This window comes from Peromyscus leucopus, chromosome 12, assembly GCF_004664715.2.
Source record: "Peromyscus leucopus breed LL Stock chromosome 12, UCI_PerLeu_2.1, whole genome shotgun sequence".
Taxonomy (NCBI): Eukaryota; Metazoa; Chordata; class Mammalia; order Rodentia; family Cricetidae; genus Peromyscus; species Peromyscus leucopus.
This window is the reverse complement of record NC_051073.1, coordinates 68,938,070-68,964,640: the sequence shown is the minus strand read 5'-3', so window position 1 is coordinate 68,964,640 and position 26,571 is coordinate 68,938,070. Positions and strand designations below refer to the sequence as shown.

The window sequence follows — 26,571 nt, the reverse complement described above, 5'->3', positions numbered from 1 at the left end:
GATCAAACTGTGCATCATGGGACATGGAATGGATTCCAATGAGCCGATGGTAGAGGAATAGAACAGCACGTGTTTTCACTTGAGAAGTGTGGGGAAAAGGGACAAGACTGAGCGTTCCTCTTCATGTCATTTCTTCCTCTGTCATCCTGTCTTATTCACTGTAAGGTCTCCTTAACTCAGGGCTTCAGCAGTCCTGTCAGGAGTTGTTCAGTAAGTGAATGTCAAACGAGGCAGATTTTGTAACTCATCTGAAAAGCGTACTATGCTTTGTAAGGGATTTACTGAATTCCAAATAGCTGGCTAGTCAAAAACCTTCTAGAATGCAGTATGTATTTAAGTAAGAGGATGTTGGGTGAGTCGCACAGAGACCCCCAAAGCATATAGTAAATTCAGAGGTAAGTGTGATTTTTCTTACTGCTGTTTTATTATTATTATTATTATTATTATTATTATTATTATTATTATTATTATTATTATATTTAAGTATAGACCTGATTTTTCATGCCACCATGCATGTCATGTGGTTGAATTAATTTCCCCTTTTTATTATTATGGTTGGCTATCTCAAATTTCATTTTACAGAGACTTGTGAAAGTGAGGTCAATTTTTCCCTTTTCCCTGAGATGGAGGGAAAGCTGTTTTATTGGGTGTTTTGTATGTTAACATTATGGTAACGTGAAGATTCTCCCCTGCCATATAGCAGGATGGATATCAGTACAGATGGCAGTTTACAGAAAGCTGAATGTCTTCATGCCCATTGTGATTAAGTGTGGCACAGTATCTCCACTTCAATATTTTTTAAATATAAAAAAAATTTTTTTTCATACAATCTATTCCCTTCCCCAAACTCCTCCCAGATCCAAAATAAAATAAATCACAATTGGCCATATACTGTTTGTAGATGTTTCTCAGAAAATATTTAAATTATTATCTCTTGTTTATGATAAAGTATATTGTTCTGGTGAGTTTTAATGTGAGCTTGACACAGGCTAGATCGAGAGGAGAGACCCCCAATTATGATGATGCATAGTATTCGTCTATAGGCAAGACTGTAGGGCATTTTTCTCATTGATGATTGACGTGGGGTGGCCCAACTCATTGTGAATAGTGTCACCCCTAGGCAAGTAGTCCTGAGGTGTATAAGAGAGTAGTGTGAACAAGCCAGTAAGCAACACTCCACCATGGCCTCTGCATCCACTCCTCTCTCCAGGTTTCTACCCCAAAAGAGTGTGACTTGAGAGTTGTAAGCTGAAATAAATTGTTTCCTCCACAAGTTGTTTATGGTCATGGTGATTTATCACAACAATAAAATCCCTAAGACATAACCTTAGAAAAGAACATTTGTGAAAAATTACCATGTTCAGACTTTTTTCATCATGGCACATGCTATTGGGAAGTTAACCCAATCTCTGTGTGATAGACTTTGAGTTACCACAAGATTGTATTAACTTGTTAGAATGCTTTTTCATCTCTTACCTTTTGCAATAATCTGTATAGAGGGGTTTTAGCTTTTGGCATGATGTTGGTGTATTCATATTTTCTTTGAGAGCTGCACACTTAGAATACATATACTCTAAGTATACATTCACACATTTGGTTTTAGGGCTCTTGAAGACCCAAAATTCATTGTTTAAACTGAAAACAAAAATCAAACTAACATTTTGAAACCTTGAGGCTAAATCACTCCACTGTGTACATTGAGGGAAACTAATTCATAGCTCATCTTTGTATCATTTAGGATTATATTTCTTTGTTCTGTGCTAAGTGTGAGCTCTCTCTCTCTCTTCCTCTCTTGAACATCCAACATACAGCACAAGACTGAGCCAATCTTCATTGCACTTAAGAATTGATTGAATAATGGATTCAGACTGGGTTGTAAAACTTCATGAAAATGTATGCCATCTCATTTTTTATTATTATGCATCTAGCTCTTAACATTGCCTGGCACATAGAAGGGACATTGTAAATATTTATAAACACTGAAAGACTGAGTTCTCTTTATTGGAAATGAGTGGCTTATGAAACTCTTCACAGAATTCAAGAAAGTGCAACATATGTTATGCCAAGATTTTCATAGCTAACCCTAACTGTTCAGACATTGCAACTTAAACTCTTCATATTTTTACTCTCATTTTCTCCGTGTCCCCTCTAATGCCAAATGCACATGTAATGGTCCATGTTTTACTTCCACACATATTCTATGAGCTCTCAATTCTGTGTCATGTATCTGTTCTGCTTTCATAAGTACTGCATTTTTAATCATGTAAACCAAACATGTTGAGCTCAATATGCCAAATATTGACCCAATCACAGGCCATGTAGACGCAAGTGCTTATCTACCCTTCACTGACCCAAAAGGACTTCATTTCCCAGAGGAGGGTGACCACTGTAGGAAAACTAACATTATAATAAAGCAATGTAAGGAATAACAAGGAAAAAAAAGTACTCCAAGAATAAAGGAGTCCCCCCTCTTTCCTGTGCCCACAGTGTTCTACCCATGTCTCTACTTTCCCCCAATAGCTCTCAATATTTTCCATCTCATTTTAAGTTCCAACACAAATCTTTCTCCAGTAAGATTTTTTTCTATAGGCTCACTCTTTGATCCTCATTATACACTTCGTGGCCCCAGTATGTCTTCCTTTGTATTTATGACAATCTTCCACTTGAAAAATACATATGAATTTAAAAAAAAAATCGTGTCTTTTCCAGTCATGTTTTCACACAGTTCCTGTTTTGTAATAGACGTCTCTGGTGGAAGCCACTCTTTACTTCATTGTGACATCACCCTGCCCACAGCTTTCATCTCCTCACTCATGTATTTCCGCTCGAGGATCCCCCAAATCATCTCATGTGCTGTTCCCTACTGACTTCTTGTGGTTGGTTGTCACAGCGACCGTTGTGTGGCTGGCCAGTTGCTCTTGTGTTCAACTTCTCTCTTTTGAATTCAGAGGAGGAACTGATGGAAGAGGTAGAAGGGCTGTTTGCTAGTCACCCAAGTGTTTGCTCCATTGAAGAAGATCACTTAGTGCTGACTAGTTCCTTGTTTGGGGAAAACCTGGTGTCTGTTCTTTGAGCACTTGTCTTTGTTCATGTCAGCTTCCTTCTGAATTCTAGGCAAGTATCTCTGAAACTCTCATAAAGATTATTTTCAGGATTAGTTTATTATCTACAAAAATAATGTCTTTAGGGCACATGTTGAAGAGTCTAGAGTTGGAGCTACTTGTATGAAAAAAGTTCTAACTCAACACACTACCGGCTAAAATTAATGCACATTTGTAATATAACAATGTGTTAATGTACCACACTGCACATGTACATATTTAAAATGTAAAACATTTCCTCCCTTCTCATTCATAAAATGCTACAGGCCTAACAGCTTTGAAGCAGATTTCAATATATTCTCAAAGATGCTGTTGACAAATTAAGTAAAAATATCTGCCTCTTGGTGCGGGAAAGTATGCTTTTGAGTTTAGCCCTCAATGTAGAGACAAGGCATATCACACTATTAGCACTGGAGTTGGCGTTGAGTGTGACATAGATGCAGGGGCCTGGAATAGATATAAGGCATGGTATAGATGCAGGAGCCTGGTATAGATGCCTAAGTATAGCATAGATGCAGGGCCACAACTTAGGATGAGGACACAGTGTACTGTGGTATTAAAAGTAAAAGCTCTGAGACAAACGTATTTTGATTCACAATTGAAATAAATATATCCAGGTTCAAATTCCATTCCCAGCACTACCAAACTGTAAGAAATCAACAGTTCACTTTTACACATCTTTGTTTCCTCATTCATAAAATGGGATAAGAATAGTAAGTTCGGGACAAATGAGATAAGATAGCATGTTAAATACATGTCCTGCTGTAATTTTTTATAACCCCAGCTTTTGAATAAAAATTTCATTTTTAGTTCAGAATCCAGTGAGAGACCTTTATTCTAGCACCTGGAAGAGTTTCAGGTTGTGCTGTCTAGGATGTCTTTTATCTACCTCATTTCTTTTTCTATCAGTAAAACTGGGGCACGTTCAGCCTGATCTGCCTGCTTCACAGGGATTTAAGAACAGCTAAGTCAACAAATGAAGGAGAGTTATCTTGCTGCTGTTCAAATGAAATGTGCTGTCCCGTCAAATAGAGTTCTAGAGACATATTAAACTCAGCCAAAACCACGTCTGACATGAATTCATTATAAGTTGTCAACCTTTATGACTTCCTATTTTGTGGTAACCTTGGGGTCCTGATGTGACAAGTATCTGGAAGGACTGCTTACCAAACAGAAGAAACGGATTGAGAAAATGTCATACCTGAGCCAATATCAGTTCCTCTTGATTTCCATGAGGCACAACTGTATTTCCTGTGACAAAGTCTTACAAAATACATTTCTGAGGGTAACTGTCATCTTTCAAAATGTACCTTCCAGAAATTGGAGAAGAAGATAAAAACCACCTTAAGCATCCAGGACTTCAATGTTAAATGTGTAAAATACAGGAAATTTAAAATGCAAGTCAGTAACATATGTTCAGAAATTAAAGACCTCAGGTCTTTAAAGATAATATAATACATAGAGAAACCATGTCTTGAAAAACCAGAAATAAAAAGATAATATAATATTTTTGTCATTCACAAATTATTAAGTTTTAAAAGATAAACCAAAGAAATTTGAAAAATAAATATTTAAAGTGGATTTTTGTCACATGTGATGCATTGACTTTTTGCTAAAATAAAAACCACATAGCCAGAGACTGAAATATAAAACAGGACTATGGTTTTTATTTTACATGAGACAAAAAATATAAAACTCCAGTTTTATATTTTAAATATCAACTGCTTTGTATAAAAATATATATTTGGGGTGACCAATTAAAAGTAAAAGAAAGATGAAATAAAGTAAGAGAAAAACACAAAATGTTGTTGAAACTGACTAACAGAGAAATTCAGTGAAATAGAATGGTCAAGAATACCAAAATTGTATGTCAAAATTAGTTTCAGTCACCAAAGTGACCAGATTCCTGACTTAGCAGAATCAGTGAGGAGTGACAGAAAAATGCCTATGATTGTCTTCTAGAGGAGGGCTTGCGGTCATTCATATTTCCTTAGTTATTACTGTAAAACATGAATCTTAATTCACTGTCATGAAGGTATTCCAAGAATTCGATAACTGAACCTGAAACAGAAAGCTTGATTTTGAGGTCTTACCTTGAATTAGATTTTTAATTTCTCTTATGCACAAAAAATGTCATACTTAATCCAAATATTTTTTGCATATAATATTATCCAGATGCTTAAATAAGTATTTTTGTAAAAGTATAGCATAGGTATTTAGATGTTCTGTGTAAATGAGGTGTCAAAGCCATTTTTTACATGTGTTATGTGTATTCGTGTATCTAAACAGTGAACAGCTTTTTCTTATTCTAGGGTTGTACTGAAATAGTGGATTTTCATAATGTAGTACCTGATGGTATGAACTTGACCTTTTTCATCCCCTTGGTCTCAAATAATGGAAATTATACATGTGTTGTTGCATATTCTGAAAACGGACGCCTCTTTCACCTCACCAGGACTGTGCGTGTAAAGGTGGTAGGTAAGCATGGCTTGTCATTCACAAGTACATCTCACAAGGGCTATGGTTTTGTTTAGGCTATTAATGGGTTATTATACAGAATTGGTCAAACTCTACTAAAAAAAAAAAAAAGATGCAGAATTTATTCTCTGCACTAACCCAAGAGCCTGTAAGCAGGTCCATGTAGAGAATAAGCATTCAGTAAGTGTTGGTTAACTTGCTGCATATGTGAATCAGTGATGAGCATACCAGAGAGTGAGAACACAGCTTGATAGATGGGTACTCACACTCCATCAGTGCCCTCTGTTAGTCACATGACTTTGAACAAGGCCTTGGCTTAGCTGCATGACAAGACAGAGGGAGAAAGAGATGGGGGCTGTGTATAACAGGTTTATAACAGGTTTAGGTATACTTGAGTGATCCTTCTTCATAGCCCACCTCTTACTGGATGCAGACACTGTATAGAGGTGCTGCATGTGTTGGGTGAAAGATTTTAAATCCCAAAATCTTCAAGAATTTTCCTCTAGTGAATCAGCTATTGGATTTGCTATAAATTACCATGAGGGAGAGAGGGGGGGACAGAGAGAGAGAGAGAGAGAGAGAGAGAGAGAGAGAGAGAGAGAGAGAGAGAGAGAGGGAGGGAGGAGGGAGGGAGGGAGGGAGGAGGAAGGGAGGGAAAGAGAACAGGCTTTTAACACAGCACAAGTAAAATCTAAATCCACCATTCTTTGGTCACTATTCTTCAATTACTTTTGGAATGATGCTGGGTTGGGAATTATTCACATGAAAAAAGAAGACTAAATTTAGAATCTGAGTGTGTTTTAGTAACCAGATGAATTATATCACATTATATTCATCTTAGAAATTGTTTATAATTTTTGTGCCTATATGCATGTAGTTTTATCTGTATTTGGAAAGGTAAAAACAGGTGTTCTTGGTCACAGGTTTATATATAAAGAAGTTATAGAGCCAGGGTGTAGAAGTCATTCTTAACTAACTCTCAAACACCACAAGTTCACTTTTTACAGCTGAAGTACATTGGGTATATAATCAAACTTCACTAAAAGATGCTTAGGTATATTTTACTTAACTTGTTTTATGTAATTTATTCCTAATAATGAAACTTCAAGGTGACTGTTATTTACCATATTTAGTTACAGAAAATTTACTTTTCAAAATAAAATATACTCATGAGTAATATATGGAGAAATCTGGCTGAGAACCTGGTCAGTCTTTAAACCCACACTCTCAAATTCTATACTGTGGCTAGAGAGATGATTCAGTGGTTAAGACTGCTGACTTCTCTTCTAGAGGACTCAAGGAATCTGAGACCCTCTTTTGGCCTTCATGGGCACCAGGCATGCATATGATACATAGGTATACATACAGGCCAAACATCCATATCCGAAAAATAAATATAAACAATTTAAAAAAAACAACACTGCAAAACTTTTTAAAGGTACTTTAACATATATGTATAAACCATACAAAGAGCAGCTTTTCTATGCATGGACATTTGACTAGTAATCCATACATGTATAGACAATACAAATTGCAGCATTTCCATGCACGAACATTTGACTAGTAATCCAGTATCAATCAGTCAGACACATGTAGAGGTGTCTTAAATTTTCCATGCAGCTAAATATTCATTGCATAGTATCCAGGTCCATACTAGACATTCTGAGCACTTGAGGAAGAAATACTCAGATAATAAGCATAAGTAATAAGCATGGTTTACAACTAGAAAACATGTAGTTCCATGTGTCGAATACTTGAGGCAAAGGTAGCTTGGAAATTAAAAGAGGAATAAATTAAAAGAGAAGAAATACTACATGAAAACAGTTGTTTCTAATACGGCAGGAGAAATCTATGCCACATGACCACTGGAAGTCAAAAATACTGATAAAACAGCCTACCCACCCAAAAAGTGCAGGGGATTCAATATATTTTGTTTGGATTTTTGCAACAGAAAAAACTGTGTTTCTGTGCTCAGAGCCCTTCTGTCACTAAATGTGTGAATTTTCCACACCAAGCCTTTCTCCAGTTCTCTTAGACACCATCTGTGTTTCCTACAGTTTAATCATTTTGATACTAACTACCTGGAGTTTGCACAGACCCCACAGATTGAGGGCTCTGTCTTCAAAGAGTCTGAGGGACTCACAAGCTCTTGGTTCAGGAACTGGGGACTAAAAGTAAAGAACAGAGAACTATGATGAAAGATGCTCATGCCACCCACAGCACTCAGGAAATTAAAGGGCTCTCAAGCTCTCAGGAGTTCTGTGTTGGGAATAAGTAATAGCGATGAATACATATTTCCTGTTACATCATGTTTTGTTTATTGTCAGTGAGTGAAGTCCAGGAATTTAGTATATATTAGACTGTAGGCCTTCTTTAGAATTGACAAACTATGCCAGGAATTTGAGCAAGTTCGACGTAGAGTTTTGCATATGCCTGAATGATTTAACATCCCCCTTTTGCATTTCCTATCATAGGCTCGCCAAAAGATGCATTACCACCCCAGATCTATTCTCCGAATGAACGTGTTGTCTATGAGAAAGAACCAGGTAATTAGAGGTGTGATTCTGATGTTTGGTTAGAATCTCTTAATTACAAGAAGCAAAACACAGGTTAGTATGAGACAGGAAAGGCTAATTGTAAGGAAATACACAGATTTAAACTGAAATATGATCAAAAGCCATGGCATGTGAAGATCAGCAGCTGTGTCGATCTCACGGCAGCTCAGGAGTTCAACCTCTTCCAATGTAGGGTCCTTTATCCTTTGCTCCTTGTCTTCTGTGATTATTGTCTGATGAAAACTTCACTTTGCAGAGGGCTTTGGTTTGCCCAGGCTGTAATAATAGCACAAGATAGTTTTTAAGTTTCTGCTTTCTCTTCAGAGCATGGAGCATGGAATCAGACAGAACTGAGAGTATCATGGGAAAAACAGATCCATGAATGCTGGATTCAGAACACTGTCAAATGGTTGTCATGCCTCCCTGAGCTACCTATAAGTTTTCTTAACTTTTTATTCTAGAAAAAAATCATTCATAAATTTTCAAGTAAGAGATTTTTTTTGTTCATATGACTGAAAGCCTCCTACAGTAGAGTAGAAAATCACAGAAAATTCTAACACTTTTACATCATCTTCTATACAGTAAAACCAATCTAGATTCAATAAGAAATGTAGAATAACAGTTGTTTATGTGAACTTAAGGTTATAGAGCCAGAGATTGTATAGGGGGATTGCCAAAAAGGAAATGTCCTGATGAGTTTTCAGATATGATTTGCCTTGTAAGGAGTATAGGACGCATTAAGAGGGTTGGCCAGCCTCAAATGGATTGCATTTCCTAGAGTTAATATGGGCTTTGTGTGGCAATTTGACCGTTCTTGCCACTGCTGAAGTTCAAACCTGTCAGCCACCCAACTACATTTCACCTACTTATATGCCACACTTCGAAAGCATTCCTGAACTCCTGTTCATTTCATCTTCCTTATGGAAACAAGGACTCAGAATCTGTAGGGTGAAGTTAGAGAAGCCATGCATTGTAGTGAAAGGTCTGGAGTCAATGTTAGTCAGTTAAACCCAAGATAATTAGAGGTTTCTTCAGAGTCTGGGCAATGGTGAACCAAGAATACAACCACAAAGCAGAGTTATTCTCAGCAGGCTGGCGTGACAGTTCCAAGCTAGGTCAAATCCTTACCCAGTTCTTACTAACAATGTGACCTACAAATGCTCTTTAATGTGCAAACATTTCAGCTTTTGCTTCTGTCGGACATTAATTTTTAAAAGACTTCATGCTGTTTGATTAAGAATAAATACCTCGGGTAGGGAAGACTTACTTGGGAAGGAGGGAGGAGAGAAGCACAGGAGAGGGGAGAAGGAGGAATATATAACCTAAGGATGTTTTGAGAAGCTATAGAGAATTATGATATTTTATGTTTACTTAAAGTTACATTTTATGCATATATATATATATATATATATATATATATAGTTATACCACCTGGGATAAAAATGCTTCTCCCCCAAATATAGACTGTTTATCAAAATCCAGTGCAAGACATGGGAAATCTCCTTTCAAGTTGTTGGTCAGGAGAGTTCAAAAACCTCCCAAAACAATATAGGCTGTCACTGTTGTCCTTGATTGCCTCTCCAAAATTGAAAGATCCTATCACTGATGATCCAGCACACTTTGAACACACAACTTAGAAGGATTAATCTAGATCTAACCTAGATGTCTCTTCCTTGAGGACTAGCTCTCCTAGTATGGGAAGGATATATGCAAGCTTCCCAAGGAGAGAAGCGATGAATAGTTCTACTGGTCTGTAAAGTCTACAAACCACATTAGCCAGGATATCAAGATCTTCCAAAAGGTGCAATAATGGCACTTCTATACCAGGGCTAACCAACAGCTATTCAATTAGACTTGAAGCCTTCTCAATAGGTAGGAATTCATGACTGATAAACATTACAGATTACAGATAAACATAACCAGCTGGTAAGATCATGAAATCTAGAGGAGAACCTACTGTTGCCATTTGCACAAACCAGTGTAATTTCTGACTTCTGTGTAAATACCCACAGCTAACTCTCAGCCCTCATCAAAGAAGCTTCTCTTTGCAGCAAAGAAAATACTGACAAAATGTAGAGATCCACTGGTCGTGAGGTGCTCATTCCCAGTGGATACATCTATGACACTGTCCCTTTACCTAAGGAGCATATGCACATATAATTATATGTCTGTAATTTTAAGTAGCTGTTTTGTGGACTCCTCTACAGCCTCTGGCTCTTATATCCTTTCTGTTTTATCTTCATTAATGTTTCCTGAGCTCTGGTAGGGGGGATACAAATTTCCCATTTAAACTTAGACACTCGGCAGCACTTATTTTCCTCAGTACTATAGTCAATGATAAGTTGCCCATGTTTTAGTAAATAGCACCCACACTCATGCAAACAATCATGATTACATTCAGGGCTTCACACACACACAAAAAATACATCAAAGTGTGAGAAGGCTTGTTGGTGAAAAGAAGGTGACTGGGGGAGTAGAAAGATGACGGTTTTCACAGGATGAAAACAGCCAAACTTCATTATATAAATGTATACGACTCTGAAAGAACAAAGGCAAACCATAACAAGTGTAAGTATTTAGCTCTACCAAGTTCACAGCAATTATATTGGTCTTGACATGATTGTTGGCACTTTTTCATTTCTTTTTAAAAAAGAAATTTTTATAATTTAATTTAATTTTACATATCAGCCACAGATTCCCTTGTTCTCCCCCCTCCCGAAGCCCCCCCCTCTTCTCCCCAGTCCACCTCCCATTCCCACCTCCTCCAGGGCAAAGACTTCCCTGAGGATTGCGATCAACCTGGTAGACTCAGTCCAGGCAGATCCAGTCCTCTTCTCCCAGGCTGAGCCAAGTATCCCTGTATAAGCCCCAGGTTTCAAACAGCCAGCTCATGCACTGAGGATCAGACCTGGTTGCACTGCCTGGATGCCTCCCAAACAGATCAAGCTAATCAACTGTCTCACTTATCCAGAGGGCCTGATCCAGTTGGGGGCTCCTCAACTATTGGTTCATAGTTCATGTGTTTCCATTTGTTTGGCTACTGTTATTACCATTTGTGAACCAACCTCCTCGTCTCATGAGCCATCTCAGCTACATAGCTTAGAACTGCTGTTTTAAACTAAGTTTCTGCATGTTTGGAGAAGGGGAATCCCTGGCCAGTTCTCTTAGTGATGACATCACAGTTCTCTTAGTGATAAGATCACTCCATCCTCAAGGACCCATCTTCTAGGGACTCTTTTATTGGTCACTATGGTAGTTTGAAGGACAATAACCCCCATAGGCTCATATAGTTCAATTCTTGGTGCCCAGTTTGTAGAACAGTTTGAAAAGGACTAGGTGCCATGGCTGGGAGTGGACTTTGATGCTTCAAAAAAATCCCATGCCATTCCCAGTTAGCTCTCTCTGCCTCATGTTTTTTGATGAGATGTGATCTCTCAGCCACTGCTCACTGCCCAGCACCATGCCTGCTGGCCTGCTGGCCTGCTGGCCTGCTGGCCTGCTGGCCTGCTGCCCTGTTCCCTGTTGTGATGGTCATAGCCTCTAACCCCCTGGAACCATGAACTCAAAATTAAATACTCTCTTCTATAACTTGCCTTGGTCGTGGTGTTTTATCATAGCTGAAAAGAAAGAAACTAAGACAGTCACAGTTTGTGAGGGAAATAACAAAATGGGAGGTTTGGGGCCTAAAAAGAATGTTGCCAGAGGTCTTCTGGCATTTTAGAGCATACTTATACAGTGTTTAAAAAATGGCCATTTTGGTGATTTTGTTTACAATTACTGGCCTCTGTTCTTGGTTTTTATTCTTTTGTGCATTTGGTGTTAGAATGACATGTGATATATTGCCTCTTAGTGGCCACTAGAGAATCAGGCTTACATTAGTCATATGGAAGATGCATATTGATGGATTAATATAGATTAATGGCATCTATTAAATTTGTTTGTTTGTCAGGAGAGGAGCTTCTCATCCCCTGTAAAGTCTATTTCACTTTTATCATGGAATCCCACAATGAGATCTGGTGGACCATTGATGGAAAAAAGCCTGAGGATGTCACTGCTGACGTAACTACTAATGAAAGGTATCATGGGCATATACAGGAGCTCTGGTCATCATGGGTGCATGCAGGAGCTCTGGTCATCATGGGCATATGCAGGAGCTCTGGTCATCTTGGGTGCATGCAGGAGCTCTGGTCATCATGGGCATATGCAGGAGCTCTGGTCATCATGGGTGCATGCAGGAGCTCTGGTCATCATGGGCATATGCAGGAGCTCTGGTCATCATGGGTGCATGCAGGAGCTCTGGTCATCATGGGCATATGCAAGAGTTCTGGTCATCATGGGCGCATGCAGGAGCTCTGGTCATCATGGGCACATGCAGGAGCTCTGGTCATTCTCAATCTAAGGTCTTGATGCATACTATTCAATGTGCGTGATGATTGTTTTTCCTTTAATAAAATTTAGCAGTGTTTCCAAGTCTTCAATGGCTGCATCCCAAAGCAGGGCTACTGAACTTGCAATTCGAGTGCAGACTCTGGCCAGATTGCATGCCAAAGTTTGGAATTAGCATTGTCTTGAGGCTGAATATCTTCATCACAGTTGTCCCACAGGCCATCCACCATATTGTCTTAAACTCTACAAACTTCACATGTTTATGATTCTCATTTAGAAACATGTGGAATGTATCACCCTCATCTCCCTCATGAATGAAAAGATAAATGAGAAGGAGAAATGTTGGGATGTGGTTACATGAGAGTATTTGTGTTATCTGTCTTAGTCCTGGAGTGTGGTCCAGATATTTGCATCTCTCCTAATTATGTTTATTTTATAGCCATACCTTTCTTATCTTCCCCTGATAGTTGAGAATTACTTGTTAAATGTTAACATTTTTGTTCTTTAAATTTCACTTTAAAAAGTAAATGTACAAAAGTCTCAAAGAGCTAATTTTTAAAAGCTAATAGGTAATAATGCAGACCTCTCTTAAAATGAAAACTTGGGTCACTTTATTCTTAAGTAAACTTGAAATTTTTAAGAATTTAACAAAGGAGAATGCACAGGTCTCTGAAGATAAGATTTCTCTATAAGCGAGATATAAACTGCTGGAGAGAATTGGTTTGCTACAGAAACTAATAAATCACAGTGGTCAAGTATGCGACAGAGTAGTGGGAGGATCCCAAGTTTTATCACCTTATGCAAACAGACCTTAAGCTAATTGAATTTTTACAATTCAAAACCAGTTTCTTCCCTACTAGCAAGTTGAGATGTGGAGAAATTACAAACTATCTACTTTGAACACCTTCTTACCCTGCTTAGTTAAAACAAACAGTGAGAGAGCAGACATTTAAATGTTATATGATAAATAAGTGACTGAGGAGTAGGTATTACAGAAGTTCCTAGGAGATTCTGTCCTTTTGGGGGGATTAGGTGGCACTCCACAGATGAAACAGTGTTCAAATCGAATTTGCTATGTTAAGAAATGAAAACTGGTAAAAGAAATGTTGTGTTCAAAGACCCGGACATTAGAGAAGCAGAGAAAAAAAAATGAAAGGGAAAAAAAATAAAGCCTCTAAATATTGCATGTTTTATAGAAGGAACTGATGAAAGGTTCAGCTCAAGGCCCTGAGGGAGAGTTATTGATCATTTCAGGAATTCTGAGAATTGAGATTTTCATCTTCATATTAAACAAATGCTTATGAGAACAAAGTCATGTTATTCTACTTTGCTGCCATTAAGACAAACTTGCAGTGTTCAGGAGAGTAGGAAATTAAGCTTTGGAGAAAACTACTGGGCCCTTAAACACATCATGACTGACAGTATGTCTAATCTAAAGGAATACCTGGATGTTGGTCAGCTAAAGGAGAGATATATTTAGGACCCCCCCCCCCCCCCCCCCGAGACAAGTAGTTGAAGGGATTTTTACATCTTGATCCTAAACAAAACCCTTGGTCTTGGACGTACTGCAGTTTGGATATATTTACTTTACAGTTCAGGTTTCTTGTTCCAGGCTGTTTCTTCTCCTTGCGTGTTAGGATTTAGCTACGCAGCTGCAACATTTCACACGAACATTCTGCCTGGGTTTGGAAGTCGAGCTTTCAGTACCTCTGTAGCATGACAGTTAGTGTGGGGTTAGGATAGCTCAGAAGAGCATTCAGCAAGAGTTGCTGCAGCATAGATGCATGCTCCGTCTCCAGGGTCTTTCAGTAAATTTGTCACATAATACACTCTTTTACAAAACAGCCAAGACATGGGAAGTTTAATGACATTGCCCAAGGTACAGAGCATTAAATGACAAAACATGGATCAAACCCCAACCAACTCTGATACCAGAAGATTCTTTTCAAGCTGATACAGGCATCGTGCCTCTAGAGCGTGGGTGGCATGTAGCTGTGAAGGAAGAGCTGGAGTGAGAATCTAGCACTGGGTTTGTCCAGCATTAGGATGATGTGTGGTACGATGATGAGACCCTTGTCTGCATTACATCTGCTCTCACTCAGGACTCGACAGTGGCTTACTTCTTATTCACACAGGGCATAGCCCCGGTGTCTCACAAACGTTTTGATTTCTTTCTCCTTGTGCGCAGTATAAGCTATTCTCCAACAGATGATGAAACAAGGACTCTGGTGTTGATCATCAAGAAAGTCACCCCTGAGGATCTCAGGCGCAATTATGTCTGTCATGCTCGAAACACCAAAGGGGAAGCTGAGCAAGCAGCCAAGGTGAAACAGAAAGGTAATGGATGCACCCAGCCAATGACTCTGTGAACTCTCAAAATAACACTGTGGTGAATAAGAAATAAAGGGGAGAACTCCAGCACCTAGTACATCGGGCACAAAACAATGAGTCAGTTAAATGAAAACTCTTAAGGGAAATCTGCCATCTTTGTGAAGAGGCTCAATATGTTGGTTCTGATCGTGTCAACACCTTAGTGCCTCAATTGTGCTTAAAAAAATCCATGAATGCAATAATGAGACATAATTTGATATCTTAGATTATCATGAAAACCGAAAGTATTCAAAGCTAGCAAAGATGTAATAGAACTGCTAGAGTCACATATTGTTGGCGAAGCACAAACATGCCTTTAGAAATAACTAAAAGCAGAGTTCAAGGGTCACAACAAAAATTCCTTTGGCAATTTTTTTCCTGAATTATGCATCCTCCACTATTCTTAGAAGCATAAGAATGAATGAAACATAAGTAACAGGCATCCATTTGTCTACAAGTACATAAGGAACGCATAGAATACTGAATCTCAGAAAAAATGTAATTTCAAATTCACTTTTTATACATTATGTATCAATAGTTAGGCAGTCTTACAATGTTATAATTGATAAAATAAAACTTACATTAGTTTGATGTTAAAGTAATTTCTGTGTTCACATCTGTATTTTCTAAAATAAATAAATCCTTTTTGTGTGAGCTGTTGCTCCTGAAACATATTGCCTAAATTTCTCTTTGGGTCTTTCCCCTAACACAAATCCCAACCAATTGATCCCTTCCAGAATAATATTTTCTAGTGGTATAGAGTAAAGTGAACAGAGACATCATATGATAAGCATGCCATTCTGGAACATCCTAGCCCCTCACATTTGATACAGTTTACATAGAAATTTATATAGATACATTTATATAGAAAACGAAAAAGTTGACTTATAATTGTTGCATTTGCAATGGGACCAAATCCTGTCTGTCTGTCTATCTATCTATCTATCTATCTATCTATCTATCTATCTATCTATCTATCTATCTATCTATTTTAAGCTAAACAACAAACAGACACAATTGAATGTTTTGTTACAAATTAGAAAGAAATTGTACATTGCTCTTGAGAAGTCTTGGAGAATTTGTTGAGGATGTACCTTTGCTTCCTCTCTCAGAAGCCATGGTGGGGATGGGTACACGGGATGCTTGCACCTTTAGCATTTGGTCCGTGGATACTGCAGAATCACTGTAGTACCACAACGAACTGTTTGTGCAGTAGCCTTGGATAGGCTGATGAGATCCTAGTTTCCATGCAGCCCAGCTCTCTGATCTTGGAAAAGTCAGGCACTCGCCAAGCCTCATTATTTTTATCATAAAAATAGAGAAAATAATACCAGAACCCCAAAGGTTGTCAAAAATGCTCAGAAAAAGCATTGTTATTAATTCGTATTATCAACGGTTCAATAAATGCTAGCTCTTATTTCTCCAAGGGTTTTATAGGCATTAATTGACAAAAGCATCTATGATCAAATAAAGATCATTATAGTCTACGTTACAAAATAAATCAAATTACTTTAGCTCAAGACCTCTTAGAGCCTTTAATATTTAACATTCCAAATGAAGGTCTTCAGGGGTTTAGGTTACTGCAGGCTGGGTATTTTCAATTGTGTTACCATCCAGATTGCTGAAGTAAAGAGAATTTGAGGGTTTTCTTCTAAGGCATGCACTTTGTAGAGCAGTAAGTGAAGATGACATAAATGGGTAACTTATCAAAGACTAGGATCAAACCACAAGTGAAATAATGATTTATGTGGAAGACATGCACAAGGATGTCTGCCAGCTCATCCCAGTAGCACAGAAACTCAGGTTCTGAGTGTGGTGGAGACAACATTGAGGCTGTGAAGGGACATATGACCCACTTGGCCAATGAGTATTTTACATCTGCACCTCATCAAAAAGATGCCAGGAAGCACAAAAGGGTGGGCCAGGCTTGTAATCCTGCCATGCGGGAGACTGAAGCAGGAAATTTAGGAGTTCAAGGTCAGCCTCGGCTACTTAGCTTGTTCAAGACCAGCTTGGGCTATATGAGACCTCATCTCAAACAAACAAACAAACAATGATAGGAAGAGATTAACACATGGAATGAGAATTCCATGTTTTATTGACAGCACATTTTATCCATTCCATTAAATTACTGCCCATGGGAGAGTTATAGTAAACATGTCAAATGTGTAGTTGTTTCATGATCAGAGGGTAACAAGGTGCTAGGGAGATGTGTGTGTTTAATCATATGAGAAGTTGCCAAACCAGATGCCAAAGAAGTTTGCTGCTGCACACTGACAGCAGCAGTGTGTGTGAGACCTTCATACACCATCTTTTCTCACAAGCTCTTGGATTCGCCAATGGCTAAGCTTCTAGCCCTCTTAGTAAATGAGCGTTTGCATCACACCGCAGTTGAGACACTGGAGATGATAAAAGCTTTGTTGTGAGTTCATTGATCACTAATAATCTTTTCTGTGAGGCCATTAAAAACCTTTAGTCATTTTCAGATGGATCATTTGTTTCAAATTTAATGTGTTGTATAACTCACACTACACACAAACATACATACAAGACACACAAATGTGTATCCACACTCACACATACATACACTGAATGCACATCCTTTGTTAACTTGTTTTAATTTTACAAAATATTTTCATCCGGTTAGTGAATTTATTCATTTTTGAAAGGTTTGTTTTTACTTGCATATATGAGTGTTTTGCCAGCATGTATGTGTATGTATCATATGTGTATATGCATCATGTGTGTATATGTATCATGTGTGTGCTTAGTGCCTACAGAGGCCAGAAAAAGACATCAGATCCCTGAAACTGGAGTTAAAAACAGACCGTATAGCTGCTAGGTCCTCTGTAAGAGCAACAGTGCTCTTAACCCCTAGGCCCCAGGAGTTGATGTTTTGATAAGCAAAATTCTTAATAACTTGAGGAAACTCATTTTTCCAGTCTCTTTTTATGAATTGGGTCTTTCTGAATTATGTGCTCCTAGTCTTTGTTATATAAAGTCAGACGATAGTAGGCTTTTGTTCAAAGAATTCTCCTTTCTATTTAGGCCTGTGCTCCATCTCAGATTGTAGTTCTGTGGGCGTGAGTTACAGATGGAGTCTCGTGTTGGCTTTGTTCTGTTTCTCCACGGAAATGGTTGTTCCAACATCATGTTGAATGTGTCTCACTGTTTTTTTTCTTGAATTGTCTTGAAAGCGCAGTCAGAAATTTAATTATCTCTATGACTTCCTGCATTCCTTACTCTGTTTCTTTAATCAACTGGTCTGTGTTTTGTTGAATACCATTTTATTAATAGAGCTTAAAATTATTAAATAAGACACTGTATTCCCTCTTCTCTCTTTCAGGGTGATTTCACTATTTTAGAAAATACATATTTTCCTTACATATTTTAGTACCAGATTGTCAATTCTACATAAAATTCTTCTGATATTTTGATTGAGCCCATATTAAATTTGTGATTAACATAGAACACTTAACAATATTGGTTCTACAAATCCATAAAGATGACAAACTTCTCCATTTATATAGAGTTCTGGTAATTTATTACATAATCTTAAAAAAATTGAGTGTTCAGCTTTTTAGTACATGTCACATTTGTCTCTAAAGATTTTAATTTTTATGCTATCAGATTTTATAGTTTTCTAATTGTTTATTAATAATGCATAGTAATATAATTAACTGATTTTTATGTCTCACCTTGAGGTGCTCTTCCAAAATTCACTAATTCTCGCAATTTTTTGTTTTTTTTCTCTCTTACTCTTTTTCTTTAAGATTGTGTTTTCTGGTGTTAGTTTTTTAGTTTTCTGAGTTGTGCTCAAGGATACTTCCTAGTTCTCCTAAGTTTTCATGTGCAGACATGCTTTCTGTGTATCATTTCCTGACCATCTTTTCATAGCCGACAAAGGCTTTGGTTGTTTATGTTATGATAAATGATTCGGATGCCTTTTCAAGAATATATTTTTCATGTTTTGAATTTCTGACTCACTGGAATGTCTCCATTGCTTTTGTCTATTTACTCTTTACAAGTGTTCATTAAAAAAAACCTCAGCAGACACATTTTAATATGAATTTTAAAGTGCTTTGCTCGTCATTCAATCATCTCTGCCAATTCTGGGTTCTATTTTTTACTTATTGATATGTCTTTAAGTATTGATCCTTTTATTTCTCTGCTCTCTGGTGTTTTATCATTTTTCTGGGCATAATAGATATTATGTCATTGGATGTATTTTGTGAGAATGTTGAGTTTTATTGTAGCAGGTGGTTAATTTGTTTACGTCAAAGGTCTCCTCTCCTTCCCTCCCTTCCCTTCTAGCTTCGGGAATTATCTTGATCACACGTGTTAGAGTAGTTAGCAATGCCCTTTTTGGTAGGGCTGAGTGGGCACACTTCTCAGGCACAGCCATTTTGGCATCACAGGCTAGCCACTGTGTCTTCCCTCTGGTGCTGGACCCCTGGCCTCCCTCAGATTTGCATGGTTCTACAGTCTTTCATTTCCTAGATGGTCTTTAGAGGACACTGTAAGCGCAACCCCAAGTGTCACAGCTTTGCATGTGGCCACAGACTGAAGATAACCTCATGCAGATTTCTAGAGTTCACCTTTTACACCGCTCTCTTCTTTCTGTTACTTAGGCCTTGAAATTCAACCGGCCACAATAGTCTAGACTCTCATTTCTCTCCCTAGCTCAGAGCAACCACCACCTTCTCATGACTTTCCTTTCTGTACTAAAAATCTTTGGTCTAATAATCTAACAAATACCTTTGGTAATTATTAGAAAGAAAAAGACATAATGACTATGGGTTTATATTACTTTTATCAGTTCTCCAACTGTGAAAAGAAAAAAAAAAAGCATTATTTTAGGTACTCTGGGGGGCAGGCTCCTTCATTACCACTTCCTTCTTCAGGTAACAAAGGTGAGGTCCAGAGGACAGAGGTTGTAGCCTCAGCCCTGAGCCCCTTAGATTTGCAGATCAATTCACCATTCTCTGTTTTGACATCGCTTAAATTAAACACTCTTTTGTGAACATTTCAGACAAATGGTCATCACCACAATTTTAAAAATTATGCAGAATTTAGTACCGACTAGCTCTGTGGCAGGGGACGTTTGAAAGTCCAGGCAGCTGGCATTTGGAGGGAGAGGCAAGTCGAAGGACAATAGTGAAGACAAATAATTTGGGTTGCCAAGGACAAATCTCATTGCAGAGCCGGAACCCAAAGCAGGGGACAGGACCCGTGCTGGGGTCCCGCATTCTTTTAACGAGGATGGCTGACTGGGTACACGGGCTTCAGGGCCAATTTATAATACAGAACTGCAAAGTGAATTCTGATTTGGGGAGTTAACAATAAGCAAATGACAGCATTCGGCTACATTCTAATTGAGACTTAGTGAAATCAATGAGAGAGGGAGTTCAGGAGTCCGGGGTGGTCAGATTGCGTCACTCCGCTCTGATTGGAAACCATTTTGCCTGAAATTGCATCAGTGCAAAATCGTTGTGCCAAATGCCAAGACTTGCCGCGGGAAGGACACAAAATATAGGCCAAGGGTCACTTTTCCTATGAGGTCACTCCGCTTACAAGACAGCCCTTTAGAACCATAGAAAAGAAGCCTGGTGGATTATTAATGTTAGGGTCCAATTAGTTAAGTACCATGAGGGAGTCTTTGACAACAAGATGACACCAGGAAATACAATCTATAAATATAAGCCATATCATTGGTGATACAAAACAAGACTGAAAAGCTCTATTAAAAGTAAAAGAGTCGGTAGAAAGATAGGGCAATTGATCTTTTGGTCATTAAGCAAGACCTCTATTGACATTTGGAAAAACACCCACCCATTTAAAGGACCATTATCCTTGGACCCCAGCCTAGGAGCACACCTGATAACAAGGTTCTACTGGTCAATTCCAGAGCTCCCCTGGGCTAAATAAGATACCATTTTAAAAGTCCTCCAGCCCCTGCCCCAGCATATGATCAATAATCTAACACCATAGCAGCATTCCACAAAGACCTGTGCACTATGAAAAGAACCTGATTACCAATCCCGCCCTGGAGGAGATTCTCCCAAGCCTCAGTTTAGCAGACGCTCAGCACCTAATGTTTAGCTGCTCATGGAAGCATCGCTGTCTCTCTGCTCTAAGACCTCCCCTGCCCTGGTCTTACTCCATCTGACCCAAGTTGCCCCATCACATGACCTGCTTTTTCCAAACACCAGTAACAATTTTTACACTAACTGAATGAATTATTCCCGTCTTTCTCTACTTCCCCTGCATTCGATTTTTAGCCCTTCCTATCATCTCGCCGTTCTATCCCCCAAGCATCTGGCACCTACATGCCAAGAGAGTCATTATCAAGCCAGCCAATACTAAGCCCTGCTTCATTTCCAGCAAATTACCCTGTTTCCTCCTCAAAGTCGTCAGCTGCAGTGCCACAGCCAATATAGCAAGCGAATGATATTTCTGCCATTGAGTGTAGCTTTGGGCTTCTTTCATTATCCTAAAAGAGTAAAGTTCTATTTCCAGAAAAGTTTGTTGAGATCCCACGTGCCCCAGGATAGGATGAACAAAAAAATGGTTTCCACCTGGAAGGCTATGGAAGCCTCGTTTATTTAGCAGGGAGTGGGAAGGAGTGGCCAAGGACTGTCTAACTACAGTTCAATAAAAATGCTGAAATAAAATAATAAAATAAAGAGTAGATATTTCTATGGACAAAGCTCAGGCTGAAAAAGACAGCTTTATTGGTAAAAGATTATACAAAATAAAGACATATGCAAATGAACTTGGAAATTAAAAGAAAGGAAAGACACACTTAGGCCAGAAGTCACACTATGATCACAGCATGCTGTTCACTTTTCCTGATACTTTAGGAGCAAGGACAGTGTAAATGAGACAGGACAGTGATTGGAAACTTGGTTAGAGCAGTGGGCAGTGTGAACAGGGCTTCTGAATTAATGCCTAGTTTTTAATAAATTGGGAATTGCCACACTATTTCTGGTACTTCCATAAAGCTTACCTATGATATCCACAGTGTAAGAAAGTAAGTAGATAACAAGGAACCATCAGTCAAATCTCAGGTAGTTCAAGTCAGTCTTTGAAGTATTTGTCATAGAAGTGTGAGCTTGGGGAATACTAGAACCAAATACCACTCACCATTCTGTAGACTCACCAAAACCCAATGAAAATACTAGTTTGACGCCTCTTTTTAAATAAAGGAAAGGAATCAAATTTATCTGACATTGATGTTAGAAAGAGGAGGAAGTCAAAATTAATAGACGCAGTAAGATTTTTGCTCAAATTACCTCCTCTGATAATGGGCCTCTCCTCAGGGAGGGTTCTTGGCAGAACACTGCAAGAAATGATCAGTCATTGGATACACACTTTCAAAATTATCATTGACCTGGAATCGTGGCACATTGTTGTAGTCTCAGTACACAGGAGGCTGAGGCAGGAAGTCGGTGAGTTTGAGATGAATAGCAAGACCTTCTCAGTTTATATATGGCTGGGGATATCGTTCAGTGGTAGAGCTTGTCTAGCACACACAAGGCCATGTTTAGTTGAATATGATAACCTTCCTGGAAATCCTTTCCAATGTTAAGATCCTATTTTATTTTGTATGCATTTAGGATCTATTCAAATCACTGAGTAATTTGAAGCACTTTCTGTGCCAGGAACTATAAACAACAACACAAGAGTAAATAGATGGGATGCAATTTAGTAGTAAAGAAATATTGCCTGGTCTGTTACCACGTTGTTTCTGCTTGTTAACATTTGCATGTCAAGTGGCAGACATAGCTGCTTGGCCGATGCGGACTTGAAGAAGATGGTGGGTCACTATACTCATTAAGTAGAAGTTAATTATCCTCATCGTTATTATTTTGTCATTTGCTCTAGTAATACCACCAAGGTACACAGTGGAACTCGCCTGTGGTTTTGGAGCCACAGTCTTTTTGGTGGTGGTTCTTATTGTGGTCTACCATGTTTACTGGCTGGAGATGGTCCTCTTTTACCGGGCTCATTTTGGAACAGATGAAACAATTCTTGGTAAGTACTGGAAGTATGATACAAATCTCTTGTATCATCATCTTTAAACTGCATGTTTCCTTAGCAGATAAAACACTGCATTTAACAAGATTATCTTTTTTTTACTAATTCTCACTAGCAAAAAAATCTTTCCAGTATGCACTGTTCACCTTTCTTGATGGATTAAATTAATATGATTTAATCTAGACAAGCATTGTCCACATAAATAATGTGATGTATATCACAAATAAAATTAACACCCCCCCAATGTTTCAAAGGCCATAAGTGAAAATAAGGGCTTGACTCAATGTTCATACATGGTTATTTCAGCATAAAAATAATATTTAAAAGCTAATGAGATGTTTTGCAGCCTTTAAATGCAGAATGTTACTTTGCAGTCATGGTACATCTCAGTAGAGACAGCTGCACTCCGCTGGTCAACAGACACATGTGACTCTTGGTTACTGGATAAGACAGTGCAAGTTCACAGCCTTTTGTTTTGCTTTGTTTTGTCCTTTGTGTTTTGACACAGTGTCTCATTGTATAGCCCAGGCTGACCTCAATCCTAAGTACTGGGATTGCTGGCATGTACCACTATATCCAGCTGTAGGTTCGTTCACAGGCTTTAAGGGGAGAACTATGGACCAGCAGCATCATGATCATCCAAAGGCATTAAGGTGGAGAATCTTAAACATGATTCCCCCTGGACCAGAATGCACACTTTAACAATACCCCCAGCTGGCTCAAGTGGACATTATAGCTTAAGATTTATCATTTGCCTCACTCTCACTATTAAAAATATCTCCAATGTTTATTCCTGGCAGAAATTTCTTGGCAGTATGAAATTTGAATCTGCACTGTACAAGAAAAGAAGAAACAGCCCACCCTATAAGACTCTAATTCAGCAGACCTTGGGAAGAAATACATAATCTATATTTCTAATCACTCATGAATTTTATTAAGCAAATTTAGGAAAAATCAATATATTGATCTTAACATAATTTAATTATCGTTCTTTTCAGGTATAATTTAGTCAGTTTCAAAAAGTCTTTCTCAATTTAGAATTGTAATGTATTAGTGAGTAGTTTTCTAGAACACTGAGTAGAAATTTCCTGCTTGGCATTAGCTACCAGTACCTGTGGTGTGCATCCCTGCTCCCCTAATTCATGGAATAGTCTTTGTCTGCTACAGGGTCTGCTCCCTCAGATGAGAGTCAAAGACACATCAGACGCAATCTCAATCTCCATGTTCATTCTACCTGAATACTGTGAATTGCACTGAAATCTGCCACACTGTTCACACAGCTTAAAAAAGAAAAAAAGGAAGGAAAGAAAATGTCCAACACCCATAAGTCAGATTTAAGAGGAAAAAAATCAATTTGAGAAGTTTTTCTAATTTGCTCTGACTCTGTGTTCCTTTTGCTAGATGGAAAGGAGTATGATATTTATGTCTCCTATGCAAGAAATGCTGAAGAAGAGGAATTTGTGTTACTGACACTCCGTGGCGTTTTAGAGAATGAATTTGGATACAAGCTGTGCATCTTCGACAGAGACAGCCTGCCTGGTGGAAGTAGGTATTTCACATGAGCACCAAGGGTGATCCCTGAAGGGCCAAGTGGAACTTGAGCTTTTGGTGTATGAATGGGTGGTAGCACAGTAATGGTATTCAGATATCGAATGTACAACTCAATGGAAACCTTCTCCAAAGCTAGAGCTACATTGTAAAGTGGACACTATTCAGTAATGGAGTTGCAGGACAGAGAACATGTAGCATTGCCCTGTTAATACAACATGCCCTTTGCCACTTCCTCATCTTTGCCTCCCTTCTGAGCCAGTGAAATGCTGCCAGTCAAATCTGCCTTTTCATTGTTTGTATTTCCTTTCCTTTCAGTGTGTATGTTTGAGTTTTAGCTTAAAATGTACAAAGCTATTGCTATCAAGTTTTACAAGGAAATGCTTCAACTAGTGACTATTTTAAAAACCAATGCTTCCTCTTTCCATTTCCAAATAGTAACAAAGTCGTGGTTCATTTGGGAGTTTTGTGGCAAGCCTGTCAGCAACACTGCGATTTCCTATAAGACTCTCGTATCTGAAATGAGTGAACTGCCTCCCATATGGAGCATAGCAAGCTGTTCCCCCGCACACACCATTAACTGTTTGTTTGATATGTTTTTGAAATGGGTGGGGAATGATACCTAGAACAGTTTTTTCCCCCTCTCCTTTTGAGTTAGTATATCGGTTTTCTTATCTGCCTAACCATCACCCCAAGGCTGTGCTATAGAAGTTCTCTCTTTCAGTGTCATTGTGTCATGAAATGATCACTTACATGGCTAAAAGCAAAATTCTACTCATATTAATACTTAATTTGCCCAACTCATTCATGCATCTATTTATTCATTCACAAAGCTGATAAAAATATCTTACCTACTATGTGAAAAGCGATTAAAAGATACACAGTATACATCTGGGTAAGAACTTTCACCGGGGGGCTGACAGTCCTTTGAAGAATGCATAATTATTCTTGCACATTACAGGGTCTGTTCTCTTTGGATTCCTCTTGCTGCTCTTCCTGAGGCCACTTTGCTGCTGGACCTCTTTCTATGCGTATACATGGTCAGCCTCCAGTGGAAATACTTAAACACATACCCATGCCTGGATTCTTCCCCAGGCTGCACATGTTAGATTTTAATTGGCAAATCCTTCCCTATTACTTCTGCACCTGTGAAGATTAAGAATGGAAATGACTGCTGAGGGGAGTGTGATACAGGTTTCCACAACACCAGTGCATTGCCTGGAGCTAGTGAGCGTCTCTCCTCCAGGTGAAGGATTATGTGGGTCTCCTTGAGCATCTGTGAGGAGATAGATTAGTCCCAAAAATTTAGCAGCAGGAATTAATCAGAGCCCTTGAATAAAATTAGGCTGCATTTCCATTTTCTTCACTTTTTTTTTTTTTTCAACTTGGAGAAAGCCTTTGCAAGTTAGTGAATGTAAACACACCAGCTAGCAGTTGCTGAAGAAGAGCTTCCCAGTGATTGGAGGCTAAGGAGAAAGATCCATGTTCTGCTTTCATCTCCACAGCAGAGAACAGAAAGGAGCTGATGTGGGAACACACTGATGGCCAAAATGCATTTGCTTGGTTTACTCATCCAGCAACATAGTGACATCAGTTGGCATCAGGAAAGTCCACGTCTGTAGCCGACTTTCTTGGACTGCCAGCCCCCAAATCATGACATGGAAACTTATTAGTAATTATGAATGCTTGGCTTTAGCTTAGGCTTGTTTCTAGCTAGTTTTTTTTTTCTCTTTAACTTACATTAACCCATTTCTGTTAATCTGTGTGCTGCTCTGAGGCTCCTTTACCTTATCTATGTACTGTTCATCCTGATTTCCTGATTCCTCCATGTTTGGCTGCCTGGCACCAGCGGGCTGGCTCCTGGCTGGCTGGCTTTCCTTTTCTCTGCCCACTAGCCCTGCCTATCCTTCTTCGGCCTAGCTATTGGTTATTCAGCTTTTTCTTAGACCAATCAGGTGCCTTAAGCAGGCAAGGTGAAAAAGCAACACTTTACATAGTTAAACAAATTCAGCATAAACAAATGCAATACATCTTTATGCAGTTAAACAATCATTCTATTCCATAACACACATCAGCAGACAGAGCCTCAAATG

The 26,571-nt window shown here is 38.6% G+C and overlaps 1 protein-coding gene across 4 annotated transcripts in view; it reads left to right on the top strand.

Annotated features, from left to right (window-relative positions):
• The window catches only part of LOC114697095 (interleukin 1 receptor accessory protein), a 141,341-nt gene that overhangs the window by 100,158 nt on the left and 14,612 nt on the right, over window positions 1-26,571 (top strand). For all 4 annotated transcript variants that reach the window (XR_003735112.2, XM_028875168.2, XM_028875169.2 and 1 more), the window contains exons 5-10: window positions 5,414-5,579; window positions 8,054-8,125; window positions 12,084-12,210; window positions 14,709-14,857; window positions 22,778-22,927; window positions 24,332-24,475. Coding sequence is in view for 3 of the 4 variants with exons in the window: in XM_028875168.2 (XP_028731001.1) it covers window positions 5,414-5,579; window positions 8,054-8,125; window positions 12,084-12,210; window positions 14,709-14,857; window positions 22,778-22,927; window positions 24,332-24,475 (808 nt within the window). In the remaining variant the exon portion in view is untranslated. The remainder of the gene's footprint in view (window positions 1-5,413; window positions 5,580-8,053; window positions 8,126-12,083; window positions 12,211-14,708; window positions 14,858-22,777; window positions 22,928-24,331; window positions 24,476-26,571) is intronic.